At 42.1% G+C, this 19,058-nt stretch overlaps 1 protein-coding gene across 1 annotated transcript in view; it reads right to left on the bottom strand.

The window, feature by feature from the left end:
* Window positions 1–1,196: 1,196 nt before the first annotated feature.
* Window positions 1,197–19,058, bottom strand: part of PIGK (phosphatidylinositol glycan anchor biosynthesis class K) — a 149,783-nt gene continuing 131,921 nt past the window's right edge. The window contains exon 11 of the mRNA XM_056532660.1: window positions 1,197–2,344. Coding sequence (XP_056388635.1) covers window positions 2,228–2,344 — 117 coding nt within the window. The 3' untranslated portion in view covers window positions 1,197–2,227. The remainder of the gene's footprint in view (window positions 2,345–19,058) is intronic.

Raw genomic sequence — 19,058 nt, 5'->3', positions numbered from 1 at the left:
ATCATCCGCATATTACCTGTGTAAACAAGGGATGCGTTGTCGATAATGGAGGATTAAAAAGAGCGGCATAAAAGATATCGTTCTTGACTTCTACTTCTAATGACTATTTGACAAAATGACTTGTGCCGCACTGTGAATATATTAAATTGACATTTATTTCAAATTTGGCGCCTAAACGCTGGAACAAGGCGCCTTTCTCCCCACCACATATCACTATTCATACGAGATGGAGCTTCCTGCTCCGTCCCCATAGCAGCCATTTCTAGTGTGCGGCACAGCATAGTGCTATTCTACGCTGCCGGGTCTCACGCTGTAGACCAATGGTATAGAGATGAATTGGGAATCTAAATCTCATAATGCAGACGGGGAGAATGGTGCCCCGCTCCGGCATTTAGGTGCTGAATTTGAAATGCATGTCAACTTAAAATTCATTACAAGTGACATTTAGGGATAAGCTGTCCTGTGTGTGTACATCAGGGGCAGCACTATTTCTGGTATTATATCATTTGTATACAGTATTTTTCTGCTTTGCAGGCTTCATCTATAATTTGCAATTCTCCCAGAGCTAGTGAGCAGAACTCCCTCCTTCCCTCTCCATAGACTTGTATGGCTTGTCTTGCTAACGCAAGTCAAAGCTGAGCTGATTTTCAGAGTAGAATACAGTCTCACAGGAAGGGGGGGGGGGGGGGAGGGAAGAAGCTTGATAAAAGGAGAAAGAAGCATTTTTGTCTAGTGAGGTATATTACAAAGTTTCTTATAATCGCTTGTACTTGATTAATGCAAAGTTTGTTCAAATGACAGGGCCTCAGCATCTACAAACTGTTGACCCCTATAAAAGGGCCCTAGGCTTCTGCCAGACACCTCTGGTGGGTTCTTACCTTCCTTGAGAACACAAGAATCTGGTGTTAAAATTCAACATGACTAATCCTTCTTTTCCCCAACATCACCTATTGAGAAAGAGTTAGAACACCCACAAACACATAAGATAGGTGACCAATCCTGCCCAAATTAGCAGGCTTGACCAACTTTGCTCTTTTAGTATAAGGATTACAGTGTATTCTGTTATACAGATCTGTTGTCTCCTACATAAACTATCCCTAGAGAGATCAAGGACAACTTGACACTAAGACATATAGCATCAACACAAATACATTATGGGTGACATTGCACTTAAGAAAAACAAATGGAAAAGGCAGTATAAATGTAATCCCAATTTATTACAACAAAGCAAAAAGAATTGAAGATACAACTTGGAGAGTTTCGGGGCCACGGATGTGAATTCACCGTCCTCCAGTAAACAATCTGGATTACTCCATGTGTCAAGTCTCCGAGTTGCCTTGGTGAGATGCGGCCCTGGCTCATGAATTCATATAGCGGCACTTTGCTGCCCTTGGGTAGTGTCCTTGTGCCTTGTACTTTCGCTGCTTATTCAGCATCTTCTTTTACCTGGTATATATATTTTTTTAACAAACTGCACTGTTTGCACTGGAAAACCCTCACATTTCTGAGAGTATAACATTGAAGCAAACAGGAGCAATAAAAAATGCTTGGAAAGGCAAAAACGTGCCGGACATTTTGGTTTGATGAGCAGCGAATAAATCAAATGAGGTTTTCCACGGGCTGCTAAGTCTTGCTTTAAATTCTAATTGCTCACCGGTTCCTAGATACATAATTACCTCGGGTTCTGGATTGATCCGAAATGCTGTACTTAGCATGATAAATCAATACTTCTATTTTTGTTTCTGCTGAGAAAGCTCTCAATATACCATGCCAACTCTTTGGAAAAGTGCAGAAAGGTATAAAATCCATCCTGCCATGAGAGCAACTTTCAGCTCAGCCATCTCTAGTACCTATAAAATCTTGTAATTAACATGTATATAAATTGGGATGGGGACGGCTGTCATAGATTGATCCGCTGATTTTTAACCGTACACAATAAATTATTGGTATATCTTCTCAAAAGGGTTTAATACATATAAAAGCAGCCATTTTGTAAGCTCAACTAGTGAGGTCATCGATTCATAGTAAATGTGGCTCTGACCACTAATGGTTGGAGTCATCTCAGCCCACAAAATGGTTGCTTGGGCAGCAGAGATTCACAGTCTGGTAACTTATCTTTTTCGGGTTTTCTCGTTGGGTTCCACACTATTCATGCCAAACCCTTCATGCCAAATGAAAAAATATCAGTGCAAAGTATTCCTGAGCCTCGGTGGTCATTGTGCTCCTCTCAGAACACATGCTTCATATGTTTGATGCCGTAGGTTTTGAAGAAAACGAGAAGAATCAGTGCCCATAGTGCAATGATAAATCCCCCAGGCGGATGCCATTCCTGTGGTTTTGGTTTCTGGAAGACAAAAAAAAAAAAAAAAAAATGTTGAGTATTGGAAGCAGAGTGACAACCTTGCCTGTGATAGACATTCCTAAAACAAGAAACAAAGGCGCTCCATGTGGATGATCAAACGTGCTGGGGTAAAAGGATGTCGGAGGGGATACAGGACGTTGCTTACCCACTCCGGTTGTGTACCGACATATACAAAAATGCACAGCACGTAATGAATGACAGCAATATTGAGGTTCCCGTCTGCAGCCTTACTGGTAAAACTGGAGAGACAAAGCACAACTTCGGGGGTAGCAGGAATTTGCGTGGTGCTGACCGGAACAGACACAATCCAGGTGCAGTAGCTTGAGATAAAATTCTTTATTGACCAAGATGCAACGCGTTTCGCTGAAACGCGTTGCATCTTGGTCAATAAAGAATTTTATCTCAAGCTACTGCACCTGGATTGTGTCTGTTCCGGTCCGTGCCACGCAAATTCCTGCTACCCCCCGAATTTGTGCTTTGTCTCTCCTGTGATAGACATGAGACTTTAACCCCTTGAGCTACTCTCAACAAGAAGTCATCCAATGGTTGACTTTGTATAATTGTGGCAGTCAAGATATGGGGAGTGATGAAATTGGTGTACAGCACTATGGAATATGATAGTACTATATAAGTAATAGAAAATCAAAAACAATGTGACTGGCATTAAAACGTATTCTCCAAGGGAGAGATCTAGGATGATAGTGAAAGATAAGGTGCTCAAATGTGTGGTGCACTAGAATCTCAATCCTTCGTACAATACATCGAATTACGGTACATGGCACCCCAATTCTGAAGTAGACGTAGCCTTTAATAGCAATCCATTAAATACGGAAAATTCATAAGGTTTTGGTCAAATTGATTTTATCAGTTGGTCGGATTCCTGCGGAGCTGTACAGATATTATAAAGCAGTGGCCCTAAAGCCAGTCCTCAAGGCCCACCAACATTCCTGGAATAGAACAAAAAAAATTTGAAAAAGAATAGAAAAAAAAAGATATCAAAAATTATATCCTGGACCATTGGTGGGTCTTGAAACCTGGGTTGGGGACCTATGTAATAAAGGCCTGAAGCCATGAAGAAAGGCCAGTGGTAAACGTGACCAATAGCCACCAAGATATGAGATCTAGGATGACATTCGATGGGGTCTTCAAGATAAATCTTCACATTGAACCCACATCCCACCCATTCACACCATCTTTTCATGTGATGCCAGTATATATTGGGAGATGGATGATACAGTAGGGGAACACAACCCTAGTCATAAGTAGAAAATGGGTTCACCACTGTATACAGTATATTGGAACACTTTTTTGCCAATATATCTCGATGTATACTGACAACATAACCAGAAAGCTTGACGTAAATAGAGGTTCCTCCAAAACTGGCAAGAAAGTAGCACTGTGGACTTCAAAAAATTTAATACCTGGACTAACAAAATGGTGACTCTGCAAAGGAATTAAAAATAATTACAAATTTGACCTGGAATTATTATTTTTTTAAATCCTATGCAGAGTCACCATTTTATTAGTGTGGGAATTCAAATGTTTTGAGGACCACAGTACTACTTTCATGCATGTTTTAGAGAAAGCTCCATGAGGGGTGATTATGTTGGCCCAACTATGTCAAAGACCAGTGTTTACAATCCACTGTTTTTCCAGCTGTTTTGCAACTACTGGAGGAACCTTGGTTGGGAAACACTGTTCGGGAGGGCAGAGACACTACAGTATAAAGATCCTGCAAACAGCTCTATAAGTCTTGGGGGGGGTTGGGTTCATTAAAGTCACACCTTAATTTTCAGGTTTGGCTCGAGTTCTCCTATAAGATAAAATTTTCTCCAGTCATCTACCACCTCCATAAGCTCAGCACCCGATGACCAACCCCCCCCCCCCCCCCCCCTTCAATGCAACATTATAGTTTCCAGTGAGATTGATTCCTCCGGTTCCATTAAGGTTATTATGGAAATTCAGCGGCGACACCTCTTCAGTTCACTGGGAGCCGCAGACTGAAGAGTAACATTCAGCTAATGAAATTTTGCCGTGTGGTAGTAAAGAAGGCGACGTGTGCACTTAGCCCAGAAAACCTCTCTTTGCAATTATTAATTATGTGATGGAGGTGGAAAAAAAAAACAATTTTTTTTTATTTATTCACTGAAATCTCATATTTGAGTCATCGGAAGAAAAAGAGATGGATGGAAATGATCACTCTAAGCAGCTTGAAAAGATTAAATATATCAATCCACTTGAGCGAAAAACAAATTTTCTTCTTATGACACGACACATGTAAAGGAGGAAAGATTTTGACAGATTAATAACATTTCATGAGAGGAAAAAACATCTGAGGACACAGATTCATCAGTCTGAGTAAAACCTACGTAGAGGCCAAGAAGTGAAGGTACATGGACGACCTTTTTTTTTTTTTTATCATTCATGGTTTTCCACAGACTATTACAGAGCACCCCCTCCCCAAATAAAACATTGTTCTACGCATCAGACTGTTGCTTTGTAGTAAGAAAATCTGCAGTAGCTGCTGTATTCATTCCCTGTCTGCTCCTCTGCCTGTGGCATTATTTTGCACAAGGCAGCATGCTGTAACCACACTTCATTCTTCCCTAAATGTCGAAATAGGGGTGTAATTATAGAGGGGTGCAGAGGTAGCAGTCACACCTGGTGCCTGAGGGAGCGCCAAGGCACCCCTGTCCCATAGGAAGATACCTGTATTATAAGTGTCACATGGCAGACATGGGGCCCTGTTACAGATTTTGCACTGGGGCCCAGTAGTTACAAGTTATGTCCATGTGTAACAGAAAAACAAGCCCTCATATGTGTCTCTAGGTGCAAAATACGAGGATGATGTCTTGACGGATCGTCTATGGATTCCATAGGGGAATACAGTTCTTTGTGTTGTGGGTTTTTAAACAAGACAAGGTATCAAGGATCTACTCAATGGACATGCAGAAAGCATATCGACGGTATAAATATAAAATGAAACCTATAGAACTCAATAACAGAAAAATGTTATCAAAAGGTATAGGGTACTGCCAAACTCTATACCTAGAGAAAGAGAGAAAGATGTTGTATGTAGGAAGGAAACCGAGAATGTTATAAATGATATAAATGTTAATCAATAGAATATGGATCAGGACTATACAGTGGTCCCTCAAGTTACAATATTAATCGGTTCCAGGACGACCATTGTATGTTGAAACCATTGTATGTTGAGACCATAACTCTATGGAAACCTGGTAATTGGTTCTGAAGCCCCCAAAATGTCATTCAAAAATAGGATAAAGTGAGGATTAAAGAAAAATAAGTAGATAACTAATATAGATAAAGCAAATCCTTACATATAAAAGTAAGAAAGATCTGCTGGGAGCTGTAAATCACTGTCTATGTAAGTGTTTCCCAACCAGGGTGCCTCCAGCTGTTGCAAAACTACAACTTCCAGCATGCCCGGACAGCCGTTGGCTGTCCGGGCATGCTGGGAGATGTAGTTTTGCAACAGCTGGAGGCACCCTGGTTGGGAAACAAGGTTTATGTAGAGGACAGGAGCTTCTTCGGGGTCCTGTAAAATACACACAGTGTCCTTAATAGAGCCGCCCTTACTTTGTGTCCAAAGGAGTAGCTAACCCTGGCACAGGTAAGGAGTAGTACAGAACTCGTAGTTCCTCCCTGTACTGTAGGGGGTGCTACCAGACACCAGTCAGTGCATGCGCTTCAGTAATAGAGGTGATTTACCAGTGAATGTCCATTCTACTTGGTCAGTTCCTCCAGTTGTGACAGGTATCACAGATCTGGACTGTCTGTAGCATTGTATGTTGAGTCAGGTTTCAAGTTACAATGGTCCAGAATAGACCATTGTATGTTGAAAACTATTGTATGTTGAGGCCATTGTAAGTTGAGGGATCACTGTATTCATATGGCGAATCAGGGTGGTTAAGGGTGAGCCAGGGTGTTAGTTAAGAAAGTCTGAATGATACATATAGTAGATATTTGTGGAAAAAGCAATGCTGTATAATTATTATTATTATTTATTAATATGGTTTAGGTTTGGATCAGGGAGGTTTATACATTTCTGTCCAAGCCTTCCACATTTCTTTACATTGTCAAGTTTTACCCCTTTAACCTGCAAGTACCAGTTCATGTGAATAGTTTGTAGCTATCAGGTTTATTTAAAGGGGTTATCCAGGAAAAATTTTTTATTTTTATTTTTATATATCAACTGGCTCCAGAAAGTTTAACAGATTTGTAAATTACTATACTATTAAAAAAATCTTAATCCTTTCAGTACTTATGAGCTTCTGAAGCTAAGGTTGTTCTTTTCTGTCTAAGTGTTCTCTGATGACACGTGTCTCGGGAACCGCCCAGTTTAGAAGAGGTTTGCTATGGGGATTTGCTTCTAAACTGGGTGGTTCCCGAGACACGTGTCATTAGAGAGCACTTAGACAGAAAAGAACAACTCAACTTCAGAAGCTCACAAGCACTGAAAGGATTAAGATTTTTTTAATAGAAGTAATTTACAAATCTGTTTAACTTTCTGGAGCCAGTTGATCTAAAAAAAAAAAAGTTTTTTTAAATACTTTTTTTTTTTTTATATCAACTGGCTCAAGAAAGTTAAAAAGATTTGTAAATTACTTCAATTAAGAAATTTTAATCCTTCCAATAAATATTAGCTGCTGAAGTTGAGTTGTTCTTTTCTTTCTGGCAACAGTGCTCTCTGCAGTTCCTGAGACAAGCAGAGAAGAGGTTTGCTATGGGGATTTGCTTCTACTCTGGACAGTTCCCGAGACAGGTGTCATCAGAGAGCACTTAAGACAGAAAAGAACAACTCAATGTCAGCAGATCATAAGTACTGAAAGTATTAAGATTTTTTAATTGAAGTAATTTACAAATCTCTTTAACTTTCTGAAGCCAGTTGATATATATATATATAAAAAGTTTTTTCCTGGATAACCCCTTAACCCCTTAGAGGGAATTTCAGTGGATTTCCAATGAGGCACCTCGCAGCGCATATGTGGCTTACTGGTATCTGAGAGGATGTTGATAGGTTATCTATACTTAGGAGTAGAAAGAGTTCAGGCCCAATCAGGTATCGGGGATTTTGTGACAGATTTTATCATGTTTTGTACGTCAGAAAAAAAAAAAAACGTAGATATTTTCGAACAATTCCAAAATATGTGGAATAGGGATCCCTGTTTCCTGCATTCTCTCCAACAATGTGGGGAGCATGAAGGAAAGATTAGAGAGAGTTTCTTTGGTGTCATATACAATCGATTTATCATTTTACATTGCATAGAGAGAGGCACAGGCGGTAGAAATAGTTTTTTTTTTTTTTCACGCATTTTCTGTGAAAGATTTCCCCAGGTCCTCCTCCCATTTTTTCAAGCAGTCGACCTTGTCAAACCATATATCAGAGTTGAGGTAGATATATATTTGTTTCAGGCCTTTCTTAAAGGGGTACTCCACTGCTCAGTGTTTGGAACAAAATGTTCCGAACACTGGAGCTGGGAGCTCGTGATGTCATAGCCCCGCCCCTCATGACGTCACACCCCGCCCCCTCAATGCAAGTCTATGGGAGGAGGCGTGAGGTGGAAGGTGAGGTGGAAAATACAAAAGTGCGAAAAGGACAAAACCTGTGGTCCTTAAAGAGTACCTATCATCAACTAAACTGTTCCTAATCCCTAATGGGGGTTGCGTGTTAACCTATACAGGGTACCTCCAGTTTCCCCACTACAACTCCCAGCATGCCCTGACAGCCAATAGATTTCAGGGCAAGCTGGGAGTTGTAGTGGGGAAACAGCTGGAGGGACACCGAATAGGTGAACTAAGGGTGGTAGGGAGGGGGAGTGGGTTGAGCGGAAGGGCCGGGGGGTTGCGGGCTGCGCGGCAGGAAGGGGGTACTCTGAATGGGTGAACAAAGGGGGAGGGGGAGTGATTTGAGCGGCGCAACGGGGCCGGGGGGGGGTTGCGGGCTGCGCGGCGGGGAGCGGTATGTGCGGCCATCACAGATTCGGTGTTCACCTATACAGGGTGCCTCCAGTTGTTTCCCCACTACAACTCCCAGCATGCCCTGACAGACAATAGATGTCAGGGCAAGCTGGGAGTTGCAGTGGGGAAACAGCTGGAGGCGCCCTGCATAGGTGAACTACGGGCAGAAGTGTTGGCCCCAGCAGGCATCAGTGACGTGGTGCCTGCTGGGGAAGTCTGCCTGGTAGTGAGCACACTACCAGGCAGACAAAAAGGCATTTTTAATATGTAAAAAAAAAAAATTAAAGGCAGGGAGGGGGTTAGGGATAGATGGATAATAGGCAGGGACAGAAAAAAAAAAAAAGTGATGGTGGGAGCTACCCTTTAAAAATGACTATAAATACCTTTTTCTACCTCACTTAGGCTGCTCGTTTCTTGCGCTGTGTGCAGGGAGGAAGGGGGAGTGACCCGGCAGACGCGACATCATCTGCAGCCTGGCACGGCTCACTTCCGCCCCTCTTGCTGCGATCCCTTTCCTGAGGCATGTTCACATATATATCTAAATATGTTCAAGATCAAGGCAAATCCGGTATTTACTTATAGCAGAGCAGCGCTCCACTGACTCGGAGTGAGCTCTTCTGAAGTACAATGATTGACAGGCGGGGAGCTGCGCTGAGCTCGTACCTGTCCTGGCTGCAGTGCGATTTAGGACTCATGCTGTGAGTCCGAAATGCTTGCGGCCAGAACTGGTAGCGAGACCCCTAGTGGTTAAGTTTTTAGAGTTAAAATACATATAAAAGGAGGCAAATTTTTTTTATTAAAAGCAATTACAAAGTTGTTCATTAGGGATTTATCTTTAATATACAAAAAAAAAATTGGGGATGAGAGGTAAACTTTAAGGGATTAATCATGAAAATGGAAAAAAACCCGAAACTGCCTGAACCGGACATGATGTAAGCTGTCTCTTTAAGCAGAGATCTCATCAGAGTAAATCTGCAGCAACTCATCAGCTCTGCATAAAGAAACTCGTCTGGTTTAAATTCCGGTAATTCGCTCCTATGTCTGTAGACTGCAGCGCTCCTCTAATCAATCTTCACCGTGCTGGATCCCAGACAAACTCTCACACTAAGTGCTACCTGACCCCTGTAAACAAATTACTTTCATTTGCAGTGAAACTGAAAGATATAATGCAGCATAAGAGCGGCCTCGGAGGAGAGGGGGCAGGATTCTTGTCTCACAACGCTCCGTGGTATTTTACATTAAAAAACATTCAAGACTTTCCGAATCACTGGTTCGAGACAGTCGGTAAAATGTCAGTGGTGAGAACCAAGGATACTTCAGGAAACCCATCACATAGTAAAAATAACTGTGTGCTGAAAAACTGATATAATAGAATTTATAATATCTCGGATGGAAGATAAGGGAGGTGAATAATTTAAAAAAAAATACGTATTGCAATGCAACAAAAATAAATATATAACATAAAATAATAATAATAAATAAAAATAAATAAAGAGGCAATTATTGATTAAAAACACTGTATAGTTTTTGGACTGACCTATATGTACCAGCCAATAGTCTTATCCAAATGGCTAAAATAGACACTGGATATTTGCAAAAAAAAGGTCAGGGCAAGAATAAAGGAAATCAAGAGTAAGATTCACCTAAATTGAATTTAATAATTCAGCTACTGATATATTTAGTCTTGTAAAAGCCATTCCGCTTTCCATGTGTTTTGAAGCAGAGAGAAGTTTAGAACTTTTGAGGGGAATCAAAGCACTTGGGAAGCGGAACTACTTTTACCAGACTAAATCTATTGATGGCCAATTAATTCGATTTAGGATCAGGGAATCTTACTGTAAATAAGATGAACTCTATAGACAGGGCTTAAAAGGAATCGTTTGTCATGGTTATCTCCATGGTTACAACCTAAAAGCAAATATGGGTAATACTTTCATTCTAGATAGGCTGCTACCAGGGATGTTAAGCAGCAACTTATTCCTCTCTCCCTATTGAGAAGACATGCATGATTTAACGAACCAAGCGTGCAATTGTATAGAGAAGATGGGCGGAACAGCTGTTGGCTGACAGCTACTGAAGGTGGATGGTCATTTTTATTCTCATTCATCTCCTTCCTCTTCTACCACCTATAGGTTATCAAGAAGAGTGGAGAAATCAGACTTCCCTAGACATCTTATCCCCTATCCAAAAGGATAAGATGTCTGATCTCTCCTGCAGCCTCCCCCTGCCATCAGCTGCACGTAGCGAAATTCGCTCTGTGCCAGATGACTCACGATACAGGGGCCGGAGGATCGTGACGTCACAGGGAGTGGCGTCACGAGGGGGCGGGGCCGTGATGTCACGATCCTTAGGCACAGAGCGAACTTCGCTCCATGCAGCTGAAGACAGGGGGGGGGGGACCTGCAGGAGAGATCGCGGGGGTCCCCACCGATGGGACCCCCACGATCAGACATCTTATCCCATATCCTTTGGAGTACCCCTTTAAAAAATAAAAATAAAAAAGTAGTTGCACAGACATTTAACCTTGTCACAATTCTTTGGATAGGAAAGGGTTACATGAAGAGGAATAAAAAAAATAAAAAAAATAATGTAATTTAACAAGCTTTCCTTTGGACCCTTTTGCAAATCTAGCTTGCAAGGCTGACAAATATGTATTGGGGTCAGGTATGTTGAATTTCAACATGCCCGATCCTTTTGTTCTTCAGGAGAAAAGTTCTCTCGCCCCAATCAGGAACTTGGTCAAGGAAAGCGTACATGTATGGAAGAGGGGGGGTTTGATTCAGGAGAAATACTCCTCAGCTGACCGCTATTAAAAATGTATGACACCTTAGGAAAGGGTAACGAGTGTGCAACTGCAGCGTATTTTACACTGCGGATGAGCCCACGGCAGCTGGGTAGTTCTATGTGTCCCCTCATAGCGGCGGATTTCCCGCTGCACATCTGCCAACAACAGGCACTGTGTCTACAGCTGTAAATCAGCTGCTACAGGGGACACATAAAACTACCAGGCCGCAGCGGGGAGCTCGCTCTTGTTACTGCCGTCGGAGCATCCGCAGCGAAAAATACATTGCGGATGTGCTACACGTGGCCCTACCCTAAAAGGTGTAAGTCTAGCATTGATCTCCCACTCGTTTGGAATGGAAAGATGCCGCCCATGCCGGGCATGTACAGTTGCCTTTTCTGATAAACAGGACTCGTGCTCTAAGATTACCCTACGGTGATACTGAGACGTCGTTTCCTGAGACGTCGTTGCAAAAATACAACTCACAGCATTCCCGGACAGCCAAAGGCTGTCCGGGAATGCTGTGAGTTGTAGTTTTGCTACAGCTGGAGGCACCCCAGTTGGGAAACACGGTCGTAGGGGGTCAGGGTGGACACAGGAGGGCCTTTGCAATATGGCCTTCTGAATCCAGCTTTAAGGCTACACAATATGAGCCGTTACTTGGTTGTCACGAGAAGCACCACTGGTTTTCAATTTTATTCGTACTGCACAAACACCTATTACCCTGAGAATTTTTCAGCTTCTCTTACAATAAACATTCATTAAATAGTAATCCTGGCATTCACATCACTGTGCTCCGTATCGCAGAGCATCAGGCTTGCCGTCCCAGGGCGGTACTTGCGCAGGTTTCTACACTTGCCATTATGTCAGCCTTTGTAAAGCACTGACATCTGCACAGGGATCCCCACGGCTGCCTGCAGTCTGCAACCCTTACACCCGGCTCCGGTGTTCTGCAGCCCGCGCTTCACCAACCTGACATTAATAATTACACCTGACAAGCCTAACCCATCCCCGCACCCACGCGTGAAGCCGGAAGCTTACAAGCCTGAGATGACAAACCATTCAAGTCAAAAATCCCTGGTGTTCCTGATGAATAGTGAGGAATGATAAACACTAAAGGGTCACTTTTTTTTTACAGCCCCATCTTGCAGCATATTGGTCCTACTTAGATGTTCTGCACAGCAGTAATTCTCTGTGGTACTGATCCCACAAGGTGTTAAAGGGGTACTTGGCTGGAATTTAAGTTTTTTTTTATTTTTATTTTTTTTAAATCAACTGTGCCAGAAAGTGAAACAGATTTGTAAATTACTTCTATTTAAATATCTTAATCCTTCCAGTACTTAGCTGCTGTATGCTCCACAGGAAGTTATTTTCCTTTTGAATTTCCTTTCTGTCTGACCACAGTGCTCTCTGCTGACACCTCTGTCCATGCCAGGAACTGTCCAGAGTAGGAGCAACTCTCCATAGCAAACCTCTCCTGCTCTGGATAGTTCCTGAGAAAGGTGTCAGCAGAGAGCACTGTGGTCAGACAAAAAATAAATTCAAAAAGACAAGAACTTCCTGTGGAGCATAAAGCAGCTGATAAGTACTGGAAGGATTAAGTTATTTAAATAGAAGTAATTTACAAATCTGTTTAACTTTCTGGCACCAGTTGAAAAAAAAAATGTTTTCCAGTGGAGTACCCCTTTAACATCATTCTGCAGGAATTTTTGGTCCATATGGAGAAAGAGCACGTCTCGTAGTTGAGGCACATTAGACAGAGTTCCTAACATTCTCTGAACAGTCTGTTCTACCTCATCCCAGAGATGCTCTACAGGATAAAGAGCTGGTGACTGAAGACGAAGGAAGCAAGGAAAACCCATTATGTTTCTGAAACCAAAAAGGGTTATCCTGGGATGGCGGCATAGATCCAGATAGAAATACCGTGTAGTTTGTTGCATAAATAAAAAAAATAAGTATATATAAAAAAAATAAAAAAAAAACATCTACAGGCAATACGCGTTTCGGGTGGTTAATCACCCTTATGCATCTGCAATTGAGAAAGGGTGATTAACCACCTGAAATGAGTCTTGTCTATAGAGGATTTTCTTAATTTAAAATATAATCAAAACATTTATGAAACAAACTACACGATATGTATATCTGGATCTATGCCTGCAAGCACCATCTTAGGATAATCCTGTTCCTTCACACATCTTGCTCGTAGTGGTACATAGTGATTACCGGTCCATCTCCTGACGGCTTGCAGCCAAAGATCATACTGGTATCCATGAATTTGGGGTGATACGCATGAACCCAAGTGTCCCGCAAAGTGAGAGTCCAAGACTTCGAGTGCTCCACCTATACTAAAACCGGTTGCTGAAGGAATTACACGAGGGACTGTTCTCGCTTTTTTCCACTTTTATCCTTCTCTCTATATGACCTTAGAACAGAGTACATCGGCCTATTGACAGTCTCCTTCTGCCTAACGGGAAACTGCAATCATGAAGGGATTAACTCTGTCAGTCACAATGCTTACTATGCAAGTGTCCATCCAAAGGTATCAGGGGATCAAGAGTGCGCTAAGAAAAAACATTCCCAGCACCATGAGGCCTCTTTCACCAGCCTGAAATGTTCACACCTGATAGGAAGGACTCACCGATTCACACTGCTTGCACCAAATTATCTTGATCCTTATTACAATGGTTCCTGGCATCACCCTCTGACCCTTATATTGTTTCCGTGACAATTACTGAATGTTTGACCTTGATGGCACCATTCTCTGTATACCCTACACAACGTTGCAAGAGAAAACCCTACAAGGTTTCCTGGCACCAATGACCATGCCATGTTCCAAGTCGCTCAGAACACTGTCATCTAATGTGGACTGAATATGTGTGTGTGATATATATATATATATATATATATATATATATATATATATATATATATATATATACACACACACACACACATACACATTGACCACAAAAAATAATGCACCAAGGAGGAGTTGTTGGAATGAAATGAAACATCATATCTGTGAACGTAATGATGATCTAATGGAATGTAAAGAGGAGTTTCTTGGGGAAACTCTGAAAGGAGGTTCCAGTACCCTGTTAGGTGCCTCTAGCAGGCTCCCAACGTTATCCCTTGGGGTACTTTGTTGCTCCATTGTGAAGGTAAGATTGAGACGTTGACCATGAGGACTCCCTTACCCAACCTGACAGTTGTCCTATCCCAAACAGAACTTGGATTTGGCACTAAAGACAAAATGGTTCCAGTCCATAGCGGCCCAGGTTCCGTGTTTACGACACAACTGGAAACATTGTGGCTGCAGTCAAAGGCAGAACATGTAATGGGCACCATGGGGGAGATTTATCAAAACACGTCCAGAGGAAAAGTTGTTGAGTTGCCCATAGCAACCAATCAGATCACTTCTTTCATTTTGCAGAGGCCTTTTCAAAAATGAAAGAAGCGATCTGATTGGTTGCTATGGGCAACTCAGCAACTTTTCCTCTGGACAGGTTTTGATAAATTTCCACCTATGACCTTAAATTTTCTTCTGCTTAGCACCTGGAATTTGGAACAAGAGACACACCAAAGTGTAGTTTCAGCAGCACAAATCCAGATAAAATTCATCCTTTTATTAAATTAACCCATATACAAATACAGGTGGAACCCATATGACATAAAAACACAGCACATCAGGCCTGACGAGTTTCGGTCCCACAACCATAATCATAGTGCGTCTGTGCTTAAGGTTGTGAGACAGATACGCGTCAGCACTGCTGTGCTGTGTTTTTACGTCGCGTGTGCTGCACCTGTTTTTTTTTTTATATGGATTAAGTTAATAAAAAGATACATTTTATCGGGAGACATGCTGCCGAAACTACACCTTGGGGTGTCTCTTGATCCAGTTGCCAAGCAATGTTCATGGTCTTTCATGCAGATGCCTACAGAAGAGAAGGTGAGAGCTGGCTTTGCTTTTTTTTACTTTTTATATAATGAGTTTGAAATGGGCAGAGGGGTGTGTAATGATGGAGCCACTTGTACTTGTCCATGGATCAAACAATTCTTTCTACTGGTAGTCTGTATAGGGCTTGGTTCCCAGGTGTGAATTTCCTCTCGTAACCACTGCTATCTACACCTCCTAACAGCGTGGACAGAATGGTGAAGACATTGGTCGAATCAACCATCCATCTTGTTTTGGTCCAAAGATGTGCCCCTCTTTAAAGGGGTACACCGCCCCTAGACATCTTATCCCCTATCCAAAGGATGCACCCAGCGTTCGTTTAGAGTGTCTGGTTCAGCACCGGAGGTACGTAACTTCACGGCAACGCCCCTTCAATGCAAGTCTATTGGGGGGGGGGGGGGGGGGTCACGCCCCCTCCCATAGACTTGCATTGAGGGGGCATAGCTGTGACGGCACAAGCAGGGCGTGACCGTGACGTCACAAGCCTCCACCCTGCATCACCAGTCATCTAGCATGGAGCGACGTTCGCTCTGCGCACCGGACTGGGGTGCCGCAGCCGAGATCGTGAGGGTCTCCAGCAGCGGAAGCCCCGCGATCAGACATTTTATTCCCTATCCTTTGGATACAGGATAAGATGTCTAGGAGTGGAGTACCCCTTTAAGTCTCAACTGGGCAATATGTCTTCGAGTATGTCTGCCACTCATTAATCACACTACCCAAAAGTAGCCTCTGAGAATTTTTCAGAACACAGTATCTAATCAGTGTTTAAAAAAAAAATAATAATAATTCCTCCTGCTGTTGCAAAACTACAACTCTCAGCATGCCCGGAAAGTCTTCGGGAGTTGTAGTTTTGCCACACGTGGAGGCTTACCATTTTCAAAACACAGCTGTAATCATTTCAATATCTGTCCAAGACATTTTGCACCAATTCGACATTTCGATCTGGGTGCATTGTTGTCATTGAGTTTATATAGGTCATGTATTTTTAGGACTTGGTGTCCTGACACTTACTGTGGTCTTGTTTATTGACTTATCCATGGGTGAACTACAAAAAAGATCTTTGTATTCCTGTTGTCCCTCTTTATAGAAAAGAAGATGACAAACCAGCAACAGACATAATGCACAGTGTTTCATCCACTGCCCACCAAGTAACCCTGACTACGCTCTCCGACACAGCACAGTCCTCCGGCACTGACGCTATGATCCGTGTCCCACTACTCTTTGATGTCTGCAATGTATCGGTCACTGGTTCAAACAAATGGGAATGCTTCAAACTGAAAAAGTGTGTGTGCCAAGCTTACAGAATGCCTGCGGGCGGCCTGCGACAGTGCCCGACTGTAAGGGGAAAAAGCAACAGAACATACCAGTCTAAGGAAAGCAATAAAGACTACTAATAGGAGAAGAGTGATGCAATGTCCTAACCACTGTTTTATAGAAAAATAGACAAAATGTCTAAGTAAGAGAAAATGTTTAAGGAACTTATCCTGTACTGATCCTGAGTTATATCCTGTATTATACTCCAGAACTGTACTCACTATTCTGCTGGTGGGGTCACTGTGTACATACATTACATTACTTATCCTGTACTGATCCTGAGTTATATCCTGTATTATACTCCAGAGCTGTACTCACTATTCTGCTGGTGGGGTCACTGTGTACATACATTACATTACTTATCCTGTACTGATCCTGAGTTATATCCTGTATTATACTCCAGAACTGTTCTCACTATTCTGCTGGTGGGGTCACTGTGTACATACATTACATTACTTATCCTGTACTGATCCTGAGTTATATCCTGTATTATACTCCAGAGCTGTACTCACTATTCTGCTGGTGAGATCACTGTGTACATACATTACATTACTTATCCTGTACTGATCCTGAGTTATATCCTGTATTATACTCCAGAGCTGTATTCACTATTCTGCTGGTGGGGACACTGTGTACATACATTACATTACTTATCCTGTACTGATCCTGAGTTATATCCTGTATTATACTCCAGAGCTGCACTCACTATTCTGCTGGTGAGGTCACTGTGTACATACATTACATTACTTATCCTGTACTGATCCTGAGTTATATCCTGTATTATACTCCAGAACTGTACTCACTATTCTGCTGGTGGGGTCACTGAGTACATACATTACGTTACTTATCCTGTACTGATCCTGAGTTATATCCTGTATTATACTCCAGAGCTGTACTCACTATTCTGCTGGTGAGGGCACGGTGTACATACATTACATTACTTATCCTGTACTGATCCTGAGTTATATCCTGTATTATACTCCAGAACTGTACTCACTATTCTGCTGGTGAGGTCACTGTGTGCATACATTACATTACTTATCCTGTACTGATCCTGAGTTATATCCTGTATTATACTCCAGAACTGTACTCCCTATTCTGCTGGTGAGGTCACTGTGTGCATACATTACATTACTTATCCTGTACTGATCCTGAGTTATATCCTGTATTATACTGCAGAGCTGCACTCACTATTCTGCTGGTGAGGTCACTGTGTACATACATTACATTACTTATCCTGTACTGATCCTGAGTTATATCCTGTATTATAATCCAGAGCTGTACTCACTATTCTGCTGGTGAGGTCACTGTGTACATACATTACATTACTTATCCTGATCTGCTCCTCAGTTATATCCTGTATTATACTCCAGAGCTGTACTCACTATTCTGCTGGTGAGGTCACTGTGTACATACATTACATTACTTATCCTGTACTGATCCTGAGTTATATCCTGTATTATACTCCAGAGCTGTACTCACTATTCTGCTGGTGAGGTCACTGTGTACATACATTACATTACTTATCCTGTACTGATCCGGAGTTATATCCTGTATTATACTCCAGAGCTGTACTCACTATTCTGCTGGTGAAGTCACTGTGTACATACATTTCATTACTTATCCTGTACTGATCCTGAGTTATATATCAGACAGGAGGCTCATATCTTGCATTAATCTTTCTTTAATTAATGCCCATAGCAGAAAAAATCTTTATACAAACGTTTTTAATAAAATCTTTTAAAAAACTACATATCCCAGCAGTCCCCTGTGAACTCCTCCTCCTATCCCAGCATGCTGGCTGCTATATAAGGGACTGCTTGAAGATCATCTTCCTCTTTCTTTCTGCTCATAGCAGACAGATAAGTACCTATAGTATATTTGTTTCTTAAATCTCTTTTATATGTTTTCTCTGTTTGAGACATTTCATCTTTACTTAGTGTTATATCTACCAGTTGTTTATATATATTTATATAGATATATATATATATATATATTTCCTTCTATATATTTTTCTCTCTTTCTGCTTCCTGTTAGTTGCGGTATTGTTTTCTAATACTATCGTCTTTCGCTATACTTTCGCATCAGTGCTCAAATATATTCTTGTGCCGGGTGCGCTACTCTGTTCTTTTCTCCCTCTTCCTTACCCAGCGCCATTTTGTGAATTTTCGCGCCTTCTTCTTCCTTTCTTCCCGCCGCTGACTGTCTGTTGCGGGGAGGGAGGAGAGGTGGGCGTATCCTCTATGACGTGCGCCGGGTGACGCGCGTTTGCCGACGCCGCACACCCAATCACAGCGCTCCTGGTCGGAAATCTCGCGAGATTTCGGCTGGCCCTCGCTGTAACTTGTATACGCCTCCTCTCTTCATCGCATTGTTGTGCGAGCGGTGAGAGGAACGCCAACGGTTGTTAGCTGTGCTTCTAATAAGTCAGTTCAGGTAGACCTATTACCCTATCCTTTATTACTAATAGTTAGATCAGTGGAGCTCATACCTGCCTCACCTTGGAATAGTCTATAACTATTGCTACTTGTAGCTTTCAGATAGTCTGTGATGGCAGGGGATAACACTAAAGCTCCTTTCCCTGGCATGTCTTCTACTGTTGGTGAGGCAATAGAGTTAGAAGCCTCCCACATAATGTCAGCTTCTCAAATGCAAGACCTTAT

Source organism: Hyla sarda, chromosome 7 (genome assembly GCF_029499605.1).
Source record: "Hyla sarda isolate aHylSar1 chromosome 7, aHylSar1.hap1, whole genome shotgun sequence".
NCBI lineage: Eukaryota > Metazoa > Chordata > Amphibia > Anura > Hylidae > Hyla > Hyla sarda.
This window is presented reverse-complemented; position numbering and strand designations above follow the sequence as displayed.